Consider the following 16,848-nt stretch of genomic DNA (forward strand, 5'->3'; position numbering starts at 1 on the left):
TCTGTCCCAGCAGTGACGACATCACTCAACGTCACTCACGGAAATAATGAGAAATACTTCTCAAAAGCTCACAAAACTCTCCCGGATTTCGACGATCTGTAACAACAATGCCTGCTTAATTTTGATCAGACACTTATAACAACTTATTTAAAAACGTCTAATTGTGCCTTGTATCAAGATTTCCGGAGTCTTTGCGTTAAAAGCAAAATTAATAAACCACAAATCTAGTATGCCATTTGAATAAAGTTTAACGCATACACAGGTGTTTCTATTGGAAAACGAATCATACTGATACCAGAGCATATCTACATCTCAAATAGCAATCTTCTGTCAAATGTTGCAGTAAAAAAGTGATGTTTCAAATTATATCTTAATGCGATAACTCAAATTACATGATGGTTTGAAATAGTATAGGATAATCTATTATGGATTAGTAGTTAAATGGACAAATAGGCAATTTTAATCTGTACTTTTTAAAAATCACATGACAGGAACCATGTATTGCGACTTAATTTGGCGACCGCAGTTAATCGTCATCACTGAGCGTCCATTCAAACTGCACATAGCGGGATTTTGTTGAACTACAAAAGGAAAGATAGACATACACAAAAAGAATAACTGGTTATTTCATATATAATTTAAAGGACAATACAATTTAAACTGGATAAAATGATAGATATGATTGAAAAGGAAGATACAATTATTAGCGAGGAGGAGGCTGCCCAATATGATAGACAGATTCGTCTTTGGGGTCTGGATGCACAAAAGAGGTTTGTAGCTAGGTTAACTAACTACGTAATATGTAAATGTTAGATAATACTATGAAAAGAAACCGCTTAAATATCGATTATAGCAAGACATTATTTCTCTTTATATGTGGCTCGATAAATGTAGTAATACACATCTCACTATTATCATTTACGTGGCTGTCTATCTAGTTATGTATTAACAATTCCAGCTATATAGTTTCTAACCAGGTCGCGGTCCGATTCCCATTTCATATTCTCATCCTGCAAAAAATGCAACTGTATTTCCGTTGAATTTATTAAATGTCTTTTATTTTACCCCTCAAACATTTATCTGTAATTCCAGCGGCGAAAGGTGGGATTGCAGCCCTTAACCACATAGCTACTGGAACATCTGATCATTGCTACAACTGTTATTTATGTAACCCCCAGTAGTCTTGTATCTGAATATGCTACATGCTGATTTTACTCTGCTAACTCTCAGAAGATCCATTTTCACTAGTCTGAAGTACAAGTCGACATTGCATTTAATTTTCTTCAGCTGTGCAGCCTGCTTTTAATATAAGTACAGTGATTGTACTAATGCTCTTACTACATAATGAAATGTAAAAATATTGTAAGAAGTTGCCAGCGACTATTGCAGTATTAAGTTTTGAAATGAATGAAATGTGTGGCTGTTTGTCTGTTTTCCCATGTAGGCTGCGAGGATCGCGTGTTCTGCTTGTCGGTCTTCGAGGACTGGGGGCAGAGGTTGCTAAAAATCTAATCTTGGCAGGAGTGAAAGGGTTAACCCTTTTAGACCACGAGCAGGTAATGGGCCGCTTCTGGTTGGTACTTTTATTCAAATATAATAGTCTTGTGCCAGACGTGTTGTAAATTTTGATGCCTGTGTCCAGCTCTCTGTGTGAAGTTTGCATGTCCTCCCTGCGTTTCTATGGTTTCTGCAGTCCGAGTCATGTGGTTTCATAAATTGGCATCACTAAATCGCCCATTGTGTGGGTAAAGATGTCACCTTATTTGTGCCCTGTGCTTTAGCCGGTTAGGACGCTGTGTCCATAATTCAAAGGTTACTGGTTCGAATCCCGAGCCCCGCAGACTCCTGCTGCTGCTGGGTCCTTGAGTGAGGCGCAGATAACCCTCATAATGTGGTTTTGAAGAATTTATATGAAATCTATGTGCTATTCATTGACTGACATTATGGGTTTTTCACCAGCCTATCTGCTGCCAAAAGGAGAGCTGTGCCTGTAGTACGAGCTGCAGTATTACCTGAATTATTCAGTTTCAGATGTCGATTCCATAAATGTGTTGATTCAGAACAATGTTTGTTCATAACTGCACAGTTTTTAACATTTAAATTTCAGTATTATCAAGACACACCGGTGATGATGAGACCGTCTCGGTTATTTCCAGAGGCTGTCGATGTCAATCATTACAAGCAAAAAATCTGAAATAGATTTTTGACAACACTGACATATAGTTTGCAGTCTGCGTAGAAATGGCTAGTTTGAAAATATCTTATTTTGGCTCTTATAGCTGAACATGTACAGCATTGCAGTAACACACCAAAGGCCATGGATTCAAATCTCAAGATTTATACACAAAATTGTAACCCTCCTTGGTATTGCAAGTCACTTTGGGTAAAAGCAAAAGATGAATGAATGTACATTTCAATGCCTAATTCTGTGGGAAGTATTGTTAAAATCAGATCTGTTTATATGTAGCACCATTTCAAAATGGCTGCTCCAACATACCTCAAAGAGTTCGGAACAAGAACAGCAAAATAAACTCCTGAAATGGCTATGGGTGTCAGTGGCCTACTAATAAACATTATTACAAGCCAGAAGTGTTGTTCAGAGTTGATTGGCCAACTTCTGTTTGACCCTTATGTTTGGACAGCTGGTGATGCTCAGCGCATCAGCCTGTGGTGGCGCTGCGTCTGTGCTGTGGGTTCTGGATGATTCCAGGCCTCGCGGCTTGCTCTCGGTCAATATTTGCCCCAGGCTCACAGATGCTCATCCATGGCAGGGAGGGGAAAGAAATGTAAAGTGGGACAGTGCCGACGCTGAGATATGACCAGCATTCACAAAGGCATGAAAGTTATTGCCTCAGACATTTGGGCTTACGGGTTTTGAATTTGGCCTGAGTATTTTCTCCCACGATCCAGCGACATGCTGTTTTGGTGACTCGCTGTCTTTAAATTGCCCTTAGCATGTGTGTGAGTGCCCTGTGATGGACTGGCATCCTCTCCTGGGTATGCCCTTATCCCGTATGCTCCCTTGGATGGATTCCAGATCACCGCAACTCTAGTTCAATAAGTGGTTATTGTAAATGGACGACTCTTTTCAATGTTTTTTTTTTTTCTTTCTTTTTCTTCAGGTGACGGAGGAGTCTAGCCGGGCCCAGTTCCTCATCCCTGTGGGTTCCGAGGGGCAGAACCGTTCCGAGGCCTCTTTGGAGCGGGCCCAATACCTTAACCCTATGGTGGAGGTGAAGGCTGACACAGAAAGAGTGGAGTCCAAGCCAGATGAATTCTTCCTGCAGTTTGATGCTGTGAGTCTCCTGGGCTGCTTAAGTGGGTCTGCATTATATAGCTGTGCCATATAATCTTAGTATCTGGAGTAACGTGAGTCCATGTGTGGTAAAACGTTGACTTAATAACTCTTGAATGTCATTGATGAAAATATTGAGATGGTGTGAGGATGTTGTTACTTCATAAGCTTATTATGTATGTATATAGAAATATGGTATAAATTAGGACAAATTTAAGCCTGTGTTGGTTACTGAAAGGACTAATTGTCTTGTGTAGGAGAAATCTTCATAGTATATTTTGTATTGCCTTCCTATAATTTCCTGTAGATGGTGCTTTTCTACCATAACTTTTCTAGTCAGTAGCTTACCAACAGGACTGTTGTGTGTCTTTTAGTTGAAACTTTTTCATGCGTAGTCCCACATTATTTAAATGAATTCAGCATTGTATAGGGTCAGTTTGCTGAAAGGCAAACAAGATCTGACACGTCGGCAATGTCTATGGGACGATATTCACACAGAAATGGAACATAAGCAGAGATGGGCTTTTGGCACATATTTTTTTCTCCTCATTAAAACATCGGTTCTTTGACATGCTGGATGCTGTCACTGTGCTTTGAGGTCTGGAATACCTCTTGGGTACGGTCAAGCAAAACACAAGGCAGACGAGTCCTGGAAAGCAGCAGTATTTGGGACTGCTTAAAAACCCAAATGTGGTATGAAAAGTTCAGCTGTCACTTCTTCCCCACATATTTTGGTACCAGATAGAGATGCACGTCTTTGATGTGTGATCAGGTTTTTTTTTTCTTTTTTTTTTGGCGGTTCTTTTGGTTTATTATTTATTTCACGCTAGGAATGTAATTGAGACGCGCTTTGGCTCTCGACTGTGAAAGATTGATAACGCAAGCCAGGGTTACAAAGCACAGAACAGACGCTTCAGATGCTTTCCCGCTCAGCCACTGCCGCAGAAACTGTGGGGAGTGTCCCGTAGGGAGCTACACTGGAAGTTCAGGTTGGGGGGGGGGAAGGGGGCTTGGGGGGAGTGGGGGGGTTGGGGAGCTGGCAGCTTTCGGTGTATCTTACCCCATCCTTCTTACCGTTAAGTTATCTCTATGTATGCATCTCGCATTCTAATTCTACTTGGTTGCAAACTGCTCAGCCGTCCCTAAGACGTCCTTTAAAGCTCTATACAATCATTGCTTCCAAAAAGCACTAACTACACCACTTCTCTGTTTAAACGTTGATTAATCTCAGCACGTTTCTGTCGACGTTTCTGTTCTCCTTTTAGGTATGGAGTTTGGTCCTGTATCGCTTCAATCAGTCTGCTTTAAGAGGTTGATTAAGTAGTTTTTCTGTGATGTGCTGCTTAGCGTGTTGACGTTTTACATCGAGCGAACGCAACTTCCTCCATGAGAAACTCTTTGTCCGTCCCGGTCGTCTTCTGTCCCACCTCTCAGTCGTTGCCTCTGCACAGCTCGTCACGCCAAAGCTGGGCTCTTTTGTTCTGTAGGGCTTGGAAAGCCCCCTCTCTCCGTTCCAAACAATGCAGCAAGTGTCCGCTTGCATAAATGAGTCGCCCGGGGCCAGGATTAGTGGGCCGCCACCAAAACGGAGCTGATGTGGCCGTGTGCCTGTTCCTGAAATGGGAGGAAGCCTGCTGTTTAATGGCGCTGCACGTCCGCGGCTCCTGCGGCAGTCCTGCAGCCATGTCGTGTCGCTATCCCTTGGCCACACAACAAGCAACACGCACACTGCAGGAAACTTTCATGGCGAATTCTGTTATTGATGTTCATGGAAATTGCAGTGATCTTATTCTCTGTACACCTGCTTAGTCACTAGTGCCAATAGATGTGAATTCAGCCTTTATAGTGGGAATGGACAGGAGTGACCTTTTTTGTGGTATACAGGCGATTCGTGGTATACAGGCCTTCCTTTCTATGCCACTCTGCAAGTGTGCAATTTGGAAAGACTGTATTAGATTTTGTAATGCTGATTACAACCCAGGCACCCCACCCTGTCCTCTTGTGACACATTTAGTACCCACGCCCCCACATGGCATTCAACACAGGATAAGTGCCAGTCAATAACTAAATGTGCCAAATACCCACTTATCTTTGGTATGGGGAAGGGCGAAGTTATTTCCCTTGGATAAGCAGGCCTCTGCCCGTTGGTCAGTTCTGTTGATAAACAATATCTTTCAATGGCAAAAGCATTTTTTTTTTGTTTAGAATAACAACATTTGCATGGCAGTTTTTCCTCATCCTGCATTTCTGTCAGACTGAATGCTAGGTTTTCAGGTTTTTAATAATTAAGGCTTGTTGAGAAATGAAATGATGCACAATTGAGGGATCCCAGGAGTTATCTTGCAGCTAGTATATTAAGTTGACCTTGTCATGAAGCTCGTTCCTCTCCTCTCCTCTCGTCTCAGGTGTGTCTGACCGGCTGCCCCCGGGACCTGATGGTCCGCGTAGATCAGGTCTGTGCCCAGAAGAACATCAAGGTCTTCTGCGGAGATGTCTTCGGCTACCATGGCTACATGTTCTCAAACTTGGGTCCAGAGCACCACTTTGTGGAGTGAGTATCCAGAGCTGTTGTGTAACACATAGACCCCCCCCGTTATCAAAAAGCACATGGAGTGTTTTCATGCCTGTGTGCTTTAGGGAGAAAGTCAAGGTGATGAAACCTTCTGAGGATGCCAACGACAGGCCTGAGGCTAAGAAACCAAGGGTCGACCCCACTGAAACCACCATGGTGAAAAAAGTATGGATCTTTCATTTTGCTTTTATATTTAATCAAGTCATGTGTTTTCGATTGTCATCTTGACGTTTTGGCTCTCCCTTACCCTCTCTGTTAATAGACGGCCAGCTTCTGTTCCTTGAAGGAAGCCTTAGAAATTGATTGGACAAATGAAAAGGCCAAGGCCAGTTTGAAGCGCACCCCTACCGATTACTTCCTGTTGCAAGGTAACTCGCCAACCGCTGGGACAAAAAAAAAAAAAAATAATAATAATAATTATCATGCTAATTCCATTCCTGGTTCTCTCAGTTTTTGGCTACAAAATGTAATTTAAACTCAAGCCTGCTTCCAGAAATTTTAAATTCTTCACTCCTAATTTAGCAGAACATCAGGAAACAGACAAAATCAGTTGCTCCATCCCTTAGCTAATTTGTCAGTTTTCCTTGACATGTTATGAGGTTTTTTGTGCTTCACCGCTGCACAGAAACTTCTCTTTTTTCCATCACAGGCTGTGCATGACTAACCATGTGCACTGACCTTTAAACAAAAACATGGTCTTCTTAACATTACGCTGAATGGTTGAGTTGAAGTTGTCCAAACCCCATGGTTTGTATTTCTTCCGCTGAGCAAAACAATGTTTATTACACTTGTTTTGGTTTCTGTTAAAGGCTAAGAATATGTTACATGTCTATAAATATGACTCTCAATTTGGTTGTAAAGGAAGACCCATTTCCCTTATGAGCTTCTCTCTATCACAGATGGCAGACTCTGAGGTTAATCAATGGCAACATCTGTGGTTGGTTTGAAATATAAGGGTAGAAATTGCATTGCTTTAAAAGTTTTGATTTTAATAGAGGCTGTGAATGAGCCTGTTCTCCTTTAATTTAAATTTGTTAATGCATATGTTAGGAAATGCTTCCATTGCTCATGTCTTGTTGCAGACATTATTTATGACTGCCGTGGTACAATTAATTTCAGTGTGTAGGTTAATGAGGTCTTAATTGGATTAATCAATTTCAGATTAATCAATTTCCAGATTTCATTTCTAATACTTCTTCCCCAACTGTGTTTGTTGTATGTACTCGATTTGGTGTTTTAATGGGCCGTACTGGTTTGACTGAGGTTTAGTGTTACTGGGTGTGTGTATGATGTCTTGGCAGTGGAAAGAGTAGTAGGTGGGTATCATGGTGAAATTTGCAATCCAGCTAAAGACAGGAAGCGTTTGTGACTGTGTAAGGGCAGAGAGCCGCATTAGAGTGGGTGGGGGGGAAATCCTCGCCGGTCCATGAGAGCTGCACAGGTCAGTGAGCAGAAACATTCCACGGCTCTCGTTGCTTAACAGCTGCTTCATTGATTTCCTTTGAAATCTTCGTGTCAAGGTGGCAGAGATGGTCCTGGGGAGGAGGAGGTGGAGGCAAAATTGCCACACAGCTGTTAAGCTTTGTGTTAAATAAACTTAGACTAGGAGTTGTTGATGATGCAGTGTGTCTGTCTAAAAAAAAAAAGCAATTCAAGTAATTTACTGACCTTTATTTTGTCAGGCAATCTACTCGTATTCATGTGCGCCACAGTATCTGCAGTTCGATAACTCGGGGTTATGGTCGTCCCATCGTAAGTTTCTAAAACTGATACAAGATTTTAAAATAGATTTTTGTCGGTGCACTTCCTTAAACAAACAAAGACGCATTTGACCAAAATTACGGGATGTTGATAAAGTCGTATCAAAATTCTAAACTTGTGATCAATACGACTCGTAATTGGGGGATAAAAGGACGAAAATAAAATACCACGTTTTAAACAATGTTGTTCTTCATTCTACTCGGCAGTAAAACTAGTTAGGTGACCACATGAGTCATTTGTTTAGCTGGATACTTAGTGCACATGTATTGTAATATTTAGTCACTACCATGTTTGCAGTAATGCTGTATGTTTTAAAAATGATGCTAGGATATTATGCAGTGCACCATGCAGCATATGGACAGTATTACAGTTTCAGAAGTAGTTTCCATTTTGGAAAATAAAACAGTTTTGCAATAGTCTTAGATAAGCGAACACTTACAAAATACAGTGACATTAAAAGGTTTGCTCTTCCGTGTGAGGCCCAAACCAAAGGCTGTGGTATTAGTCATGGATAGTAATTTGTTGTGTTTGAACACAGGATAAAAAGGAATAAGATGATTATCTCTACGATCCAGTGTCTCTACTGGCTCCTGTTCATCTGAGCCTTTAATAGGCTTTGATTGGCCTGTATGAATGAATTTGAATGACATTACACTGAAATCCATCTTTTCATTTGTATTTTTTTGTTTTCCTGTATATAATGGAGAAGCAAATCTGTTAATCGGTTTGCATAATATTTTTTTTTTGCTAAATCAAAAGGGCTTTTAAAAGTGCTGTTAAAAGACTACGGTCTTTTTGATAATTTACTAAAATATATATTGATACTGCTGTCGATTTAATGATATTGAAATGTTTGTCAGAAACAACAAGCACGGTTTTTAGCAACCCGAACTGCTCAGTTTAAAGTTATTTGAATGGTTAGATTAATTTAACGACATCCCTTTAAGGCTTATCAACTACAGCTGCATGGTACTTATTTTAACATGTTGTTGTTTATTATCAGGGCTTTTTTCTTGATCATGAATTACTTTGTATTATTTTTATTTTTGTCATAGTAATTTTATACATTTACCAGTCAGTTGATTGCTTGATTACCTAATTTTTAAGTGACAGATTTAGGGCTGCAGCGATTAGTCGACGTTGTCGATGAAAATGCTTCGATATCAATATTTGAAATCGACGCATTTAAAAAAAAAAAAATCAAATTACCATTATGATTTCTAAAACACTTAAATGCATTATAAAAATGTTTTCCTTTAATATCATTAAGTAATTATTAGAGTAGTTCAAATTATAACAAAACAAAAATGTGGTTTTACACTGCAAAATTTGATGGCATAAGATAAGAGAAAACACGCAGGTGCTAATCTGGACCGCCAAGGTGAGCAAAACCACTGTTCGTGTTTATTAAATTACCATTAGTACGGGGAGCTTTTTCATATCTTTTGTCCTTGTAGCTGCTAAATACACTCATTAAAGCCATAAAGTTGTCTGCCTGCTACCTTAGAATCCCCCTTGAATAAGTATTTACATAAAATGTTTAGGCTAAAATCTGGGTTTATTCTGCGTGAATTGACGATGCCAGTGTGCGTTCTTTCGCATTGGGCTTGTGGGACCAATTTTATTATCGTAAACTAAAACGAAAACGGACGCTAAATAAAAGAAAACAATATCTCCTCTTTTAAAAGATGACATGGTTGCTGAGTTGTATATTTCCTGACTTCAGTGCTCATCGCTTCCATGATTTACCAAAACAGTCGCATGCGGCGTGCTCCGGTAACCGAATTTAATAAGGATACGCCGAATTTCTACATTTTACTAATTCTTGGCCGTCACAATGCGCATCTAATGAATATTTTAGGCATGATACTAATTTTTCTTATCGAACTGTGGGCGAAAGTAATGTCCATATAGTGCCTAAAAGCCGGCGGCCATTATCTAAAGCTCTGCAATAACATAATTTTATTTTGACAACAAACTAAATTAATTCAATTTTCTGAAGGAAAATTAATCGTTTAGGTTAATCGACCAATCGGCAAAATAGTAGATAGATTAATCCATAGAAAAATAGTAGTTAGTGGCAGCCCTAGAAAAAATCATAATTTAGGTTTTTAATCGGTATGGGGTATATTAATAATGATGTGAAATGTCAAGGTTCTGCTGATTTCTCACCACAGTGACTTGTAATTTATGTAAAGTGACCTAATTTATGTTGCTTGGCCTTGTACTTGAATTTCCCACTGGGGATGAATAAAATATCACTATTCTAATTAAAACCTGAGACAGATAAACAATTAATGCATGCATAACATCTACAGCCTTCATGCTGCATACCATAAGTACATTAGTAGTTTTTAGCTGTATTTAGATATTAAGTATATTAATAATTCCTGACTGATGGTATGTATGGAGACTTGCTACCCAATTGTTACTGTTATGAGAACACATGCAGTGTCTCCGTCCACGTCTTTGAATGAGAGGAGCGAACAACATTAGAGCAGTGCTTTCCAATCTGGTCCTCGGGGACTTGCGGACAGTCCACGTTTTTGCTCCCTCCGAGAACTGGGAAGACGGGGAGATGTGAGGCAGCGAAAACATGGACCGACCGTGGGTTCCCGAGGACCGAGTTTGGAAAGACTGCATTAGAAGTGTCCTCCTCCTGTGCTGTGAAGCTTAGCAGATTCAGGATTTGTTTCCATAAGGTCAGGGGTTTGAATCCCGTGTTCAGCAGATGAAGCGTTTCACCACTGGGCCTGTGAGCAGGGCTGGGCATTGCATGAACCTTCTTTCTTCACTTGCACATTGCTTCTGGCAGACATCTGCTAAATAACTACATGTTTTAAATGTTCTGAATATATAAGTAGTTTCATTGCTTCATTACCAATAATAAATTATATTCTATGAATAAAATATTTTTCTGATAAATGTGCAGTGCGGCGAACTGAATAATTTATCCGTTACATTCTGTTTTTTGGGCTTGCAAGGTTTATGCGCTTGATAGCGCCCATTAGGCTGGTCGAGGGTTTTGATCTCATATCGACGAACTAGGAACAGTGGCTGCTCTCACGTTACAGACAGGAACCCTGGCTGGGTAGGTGTTACTGTCTGTAGAGCAGAGTTTCCCAGCACGCTACCTTGGGTGCCGCAGTTAGTCCACGTTTTTGCTTTTACAAGGAGTTGGAGGGGGGAAGCAAAAATGTGGAGCATCTGTGGGTCCCAGGGGAACGGGTGTGGAAACAATGTTATAGAGTAATGGTCGGTAGGTGGATATACATACAAAGCAGAGCTACATGTCTGGAAATAGTGGAATTTTATTTGTTTATGCCTCCTATGGAAAGTAGCACAATCAAATGTCAAAGTGCTCAGAAAACATGTTACTGCAGGCTTTGCTTGTGTTGTACAGTTGGCTACAGATTGCATTTGATTGAATTATCCATGATCATGGATCTGGTCATTTGTATGTCTTAAGTTGGAAACATGAGTAAATTGGTTATAGTGTAACTTCTACAAGTCTGAGGTCTTGCTAAGCTTCCAGGTTCCTTCCCACAGCTTTGCCAGCTCTTCCACAACACTGGTGCACAAATCGTTTAACTCTCATCTTTTTTTTTTATTTTCGTGGTTTCATTTTTGCCTACTTGCTGGTGATTATACCAAGGCTGCCACTAACGACTATTTTTCCATGGATCTAAATCTAAACAATTGATTTTCATCCAGCGAATCAAAGTCACAGTTTAATCTGTTTTTATTTTGACAACAATGAACTGTATATCATTGCAGCACTTTAGATAATGCACACCGACTTTTCAGCACCATACGGCCATTACTTTCGCCCACAGTTCAATAAGTAGAGTAGTAATATTCCTAAAATATTAATGAGATGCATATTGTGACGCCCAGAAGTAACCTGTGTAAATTCGGCGTATCCTTATGCTTTTTAAATTTGGTTAGCGGAGCATGCCACATGCAACTGCTATGATAAATCATGGAAGCGATAAGCATTGAAGTCACTCTGTAGCCACAACTTCTATTAAAAGAGTAGATGGTGTGGTTAAGGTAGGTAGAAAGATGTTGGTAGTGTGGCGGTGCTTTTTGCAGATTAATAGGTAATTATTAGATGTTTTTATATATACAAGGACAAAATATATTAAAATGCTCTCTGTACTAATGGAAATGTAATAAACGTGAACAGACAGCGATTACAGTGGTTTTGCCTATTCTGGTGGTCCATCCATCCACAATAGTCCTTCCATTCTCTTCAGGCACTCGTGCGTAATACTAGTGTTGCTGTGGTATGCCATCGAAACTTTCTGTCTAGTTATAATTTGAACGATTCCTATGATTACCATATGATTACCATTTATCATGAACTGAAGGATTTTAGAAATTATAAAGGTAATTTAGTTAAAATAATTATAAAAAATCGATGCGTCGATTTAAAATATTGACGTCGACACGTTTTCAGCGTCATCAACCACGTCGACTAATCGCAGCAGCCCTAGATTATACCAGTAACTTAATACATGGCTTCCCAAAGAACGCTTTAATTAAAGTCTACTGCATTGCAAGATCGCCACATTCCTCTACACTCAGCCATCGAACTGTTCCAGGTCTAAAGGTCATAAATTAAAACCCCATTTGTTGTCGGTCTTGATCTCTCTGTAATGAAGCAGAGCTTTTCCTGAACCTCAGGACTGCAAAATCCTTCCTCCTCCTCAACCTTTTTTGGAAACTCATGTCTTATAATTCTAGTAACTGCATCTTGATTGTATATAAGGTAATGAATCTTTGTGACCTAAATGGATTTATGTCTTTGGCTGTTGGTGTCCGCTTTTATATGATGTAATTTTTATATATCATGTTGTACGGTATGAGCTTCATTTTAAATTGGTGCAGTTTTATATTGAAAGCGGAACTCATTAGAGGTTTGTATTTTTATATCTTGCATAATTATGCAGCACGGCATTTAATGAGGCTATTTCTAAAGCACTTGTTTCAACTAACCTAAGTACCTTTGAAGAAAAGTGTCTGCGAAGTAATTATGTTTGCATTATTATTAGAATTTTTTTGTTGTCGTTGTTGACATTGTCGTCATTGTCCCTCCCACCTTTTCTCTCTCCTCCTCCTCCAGTGCTGCTTAAGTTCCGAACCGATAAGGGTCGTGATCCACATCCTGGCACTTTTGCAGAGGATTCCTTTCTTTTGCAGCAGATCCGCGATGATGTCCTAGAAGCCCAGGGCCTGGGTAGTGAACTGCTTCCCGATAATTTTGTCAGGTTAGCATTAACCTTTTGTTTAGTGTGCTGCAAAAGGGTCATACGCTGGCCAGTCAAAAAGACACGTCACCCTTTGAATTTAAATCAGCAAGTACTTAATGCCAATCATTGAATCATTATTACAGCTCAGCAACGTTATGCAGGGATAAAGTGAAGTCAGCCGAGTACCTGAATCTACTGAATGACCAGGTTACACCTCCATCCATCATCAATGGATTTTTTTTCTTTCCTAAGGGTTTATTCTAGGACGTGAAAGCCAAGATTAATCCGGCTTGAATTGTCATTGAGTGGTTCTGGGAACGTGAGGGATCATTTTCACGCATGAATTGGCCACTAGAGGGTCTTGACCTTAACCCCATTGAAAGCCTTTGACATCTGAAGAAGACTTTGAATGGGTCAACTCACTTGTCATCAGTACAAAATCTCTGTGAGAGATGAATGCAAATCTGGATGAAAATAAATGTTGAGGTTTTGCATAAGCACGTAGGAACAATGCCATGACAAATGTGCACCATAATCAAAGCTAAAGGCGGTCCAATGAAAAATTCAGATTTTGACAGTAAAGTGTATACTCAGTGGCCCCTTTATTAGGGACCCCCACACAGGACCCCCTTTTACCTTCAGAGCCACCAGGAATTGTTAAGCTATGGATGCCTTTCTGCACACCGCTGTTGTCCTGAGTTGTCATTTGTCTCTGACCATTTACTGCAAACTCTGGACACTAATGCATGAGAACCCCATGGGGGTGGCCGTCTCTTAGATGTAAAGGGTACCACCATATCTGGCCAAAACAATGACATCATCTTTAAAATCACTTATGGCGTACCCGAGCCGTACTGCAAAGAAAGGGCGGTTCCAGCTCACTTCGGTTTCCACTGCAGAAGGATCGGCTCGATGAAAGCGTGGCCGGAGTTGGCGTAAAACCGAAGAGACGCTTATTTACTGTTCACACCGTGTACGTCATGATTTACGGTTTGCTAATTTCCCAGTGTTTCTAGCACATCGGTACGAATCGCCGTCTTGTTAGCGTCAAACGCTAGTGGAATTAGCATTCACTTTCGTAAGTTTGCATTGCGATTCCGTACAGCTGTTCTCTAGTACTTTTTAAAGAAGTTGGAAATTTTCTCGAGTCTCGAGTTCATCGGGAATGCAGTGGTACATCGAGATGTGCGACACTACTTATAATGAATATTATATGTAATATACCTTTTTTCCAGACATTCCATGCATATTGGCGCAAATCACCGGTATCTTCGTGCATTTCGACCAATCAGATGGTGACACAACCAGCTCTCTTTAGTCGCGCTTTTAGCCTGCTAGCTCGCAGGGCCACGTCAGCGTGGGCACGGCTTGGGTACTTCTTGCGTGCTTTACGGTGGGAAACCGGCAGGTCGCAGTACAGCTCGGGTACCACTCGGTTCTTGGTGACAGTGGAAAAAAGCCATTAGGACGTGATCCTTAGCAGTTTCATTTACGAACAAACGTACCTAATGAAGAGGCTGCAGAGGGTTAGTGGCATTAAGTACAAATAAAAGTGCTGAGCAAGCTGTTTGGAAAGCTGAAATAAATTATACATTGTGTTGCCTGTGACGATGTGTTCGGTAGAATGCCTTACTCATCAAAGAATATTCCAACATCTGCTGTAACCATCAGTGACTTATAAAATAATCTTAGTTTTATTGAATGCCAGCCAGCAGAGGATGACCGCTTTTGCTGAGCCAGGCCTTGAGCTGTTGACAATCTATCTTCTCCCGTGACCTTCCTGCAGTCACTGCTTCTCGGAGATGGCCCCAGTGTGCGCCGTGGTTGGAGGTGTGCTGGCGCAGGAGATCGTGAAGGTAACACAAAGTAGGCCGTGTCGTCCCAGGATAGGGGCCCGCCGTCACAATGGTCTCGGTGACTTATCTATGCTGGGGGGGGGGGCAGAATCCCTCCTCCCATGAAAGAATGGAGGAGACGTATCACAGCTCTGCTGTGACTCCGTTGGGGGCAATCTTTAATTTCGGTGGCACAGATATGAAGATCAAAATGTGATGAATTTTTGCGATGAACTCGTGCCGCTGACGACTACAAGGCTCAGCCTGTATCAACACTGAGTGCTCTCAATTTCCTCAAATAAATCAAAGTATCCCAGGAATAATTCCGCCTCAAGGCTTCTATAAAGGCCTCTAGGGGGATTGTAAACTAGCGTTTATGCTAAAAAATTAGTATGCCTTTCCATAGTGCTTTGCCGCTGCCTTTGTGTCAGGTGCGTATTAGTGCTGGAGTTGACCTGAGTCCAATGCCCCCCTTTGCTTGCTATGATATTCTAGCCAGGCATGTGGATTGGACGCCTTTTTTTTTTTGGGGGGGGGGGGGGGTCCTCACTCCAAGTATGTCACATCACATAGAGGTTCTATTTTGTGCACAGCGTTCCCTTGTGGACTTTGGCCTTTCTCTCTAGCCGGTGGGCACTTGGCTGGAAGCCTAAGTCACAGAGTAAAAAAGCTTTTGAAATGTAGCCATAAGCCTCTTCCTTCCCACCATGCACTGCAGCGCGCACTGTGAACTGGCGGCCAACCGCGTGCCTCTCTCCGGATGTTTCGCCCGCCAGTGGAAGGACATTTTTGCTCCTTCCCAGCTTGGGCTGGAGTTGGCAGCACCTGGCTAAGTCGGCTGCGCCAGCTGCGCCGGCTGTCTCAGCTGCGCAGGCCTCCTCCGTGGTGGGGCGCAGCCAAACTCTCCCTGTCCCCGGCTGCTCCTGCATGATGAAACCGGCTGCAACGTGCAGACGGCTCGCGGCGCAGCGCCACCTGAGCACAGACCCCTCACAGTCAGAGAGCAGCTTCACCCCACACGCTTCAGAAAATCTAACAAGAAGATGCTACCATCTGTGTTAACCCCTTATCTGCTTCAGTGTTTTTCTGGTCAGACTTGATCACTCACCAGATTTTTTTTTTCCTATGAGATGTTTAATGCAGCAAAAAAAAAAAAAATTCTAAATCCCGCTCGGAACAGCAGTCAGATTGAGATCCATCATCGGAATTTATTGACCGTCAAACTCCTGAGTGCGTTCCTGATTGCCTCTAGCACCGGACAAATAGTTTCGGTTAATTACATTCTCTTCCGCCAACGTGGCAGTGCTCCTACACTCAGCATTAAGCTTTGGAAGCGGAAAGCTGTGAGACACGGTCACAGCCGAGAGCGTTTGTTGGCCCGGGTCTCGTGTGAATGTGTGATTGCATGCGGCTGAAGTGACTCCCCATTGCATCCGTAATTTTTACTCTCGAGTCCACTTCACGCACTCTGCCTACACGGGCGATTTTTCGTTAATGGGCGTTTTTCTTTTTTATCGCCGTAGCTAAACCAATTACCCTTTCCCGCGGTTCCAGGCTCTTTCTCAGAGGGACGCCCCGCACAGGAACTTCTTCTTCTTTGATGGTTCGAAGGGCAGTGGCGTAGTGGACTACTTTGGTGCCAAATGAAGAACCGTCAGCTTATCCAGAGGCAAGCTGGAATGTGCAACATGTGTCTTTACCTCACCAGCTCTGACCTGGAATTTTTGAGATGTCGTTTTTGGTATGTCGCTTTTTACCAGATAATAGGTTGGACTCATTTTTGTCTGTTAAATTGATGCCCAACTCTTGCCATGATTACATATTTGGCTAGTTAATTATGTACACTCTCAAACAGTCACTAACATACCCCTAGACACACAGGTACATCTGAATATTTTGCTGTTTATTTCCCTGGATCTAAGCCAATCTCCTTTCCCGTTGTCAGTCGTGTGATGGATTGTGGATTGTGTGAATTGTGAGTCCTCGTGTTTGGGGCCAAGTTCAGCTCTTCCGTTGTGGGTGGTTCCTGTCCTTTCTACATCACCTCCATTTGTGTCGACATTCTGAAGCGCGATATTTTTACATTTTGTAATACCTGTAAGAATAAAACCATTTGCCCTTCAGTTTTAA

The 16,848-nt window shown here is 41.6% G+C and overlaps 1 protein-coding gene across 1 annotated transcript; it reads left to right on the forward strand.

The window, feature by feature from the left end:
• Positions 1–96: 96 nt before the first annotated feature.
• On the forward strand, positions 97–16,848 carry sae1 (SUMO1 activating enzyme subunit 1). The gene is made up of 9 exons (XM_048981263.1): positions 97–770; positions 1,445–1,556; positions 3,123–3,296; positions 5,701–5,846; positions 5,933–6,032; positions 6,130–6,235; positions 12,757–12,901; positions 14,670–14,739; positions 16,273–16,848. Exons 1-9 carry the CDS (start codon positions 670–672, stop codon positions 16,363–16,365), a joined length of 1,047 nt encoding a protein of 348 aa, XP_048837220.1. The 5' UTR covers positions 97–669; the 3' UTR covers positions 16,366–16,848.

The sequence above is a fragment of the Brienomyrus brachyistius genome, chromosome 17 (genome assembly GCF_023856365.1).
Source record: "Brienomyrus brachyistius isolate T26 chromosome 17, BBRACH_0.4, whole genome shotgun sequence".
Taxonomy (NCBI): Eukaryota; Metazoa; Chordata; class Actinopteri; order Osteoglossiformes; family Mormyridae; genus Brienomyrus; species Brienomyrus brachyistius.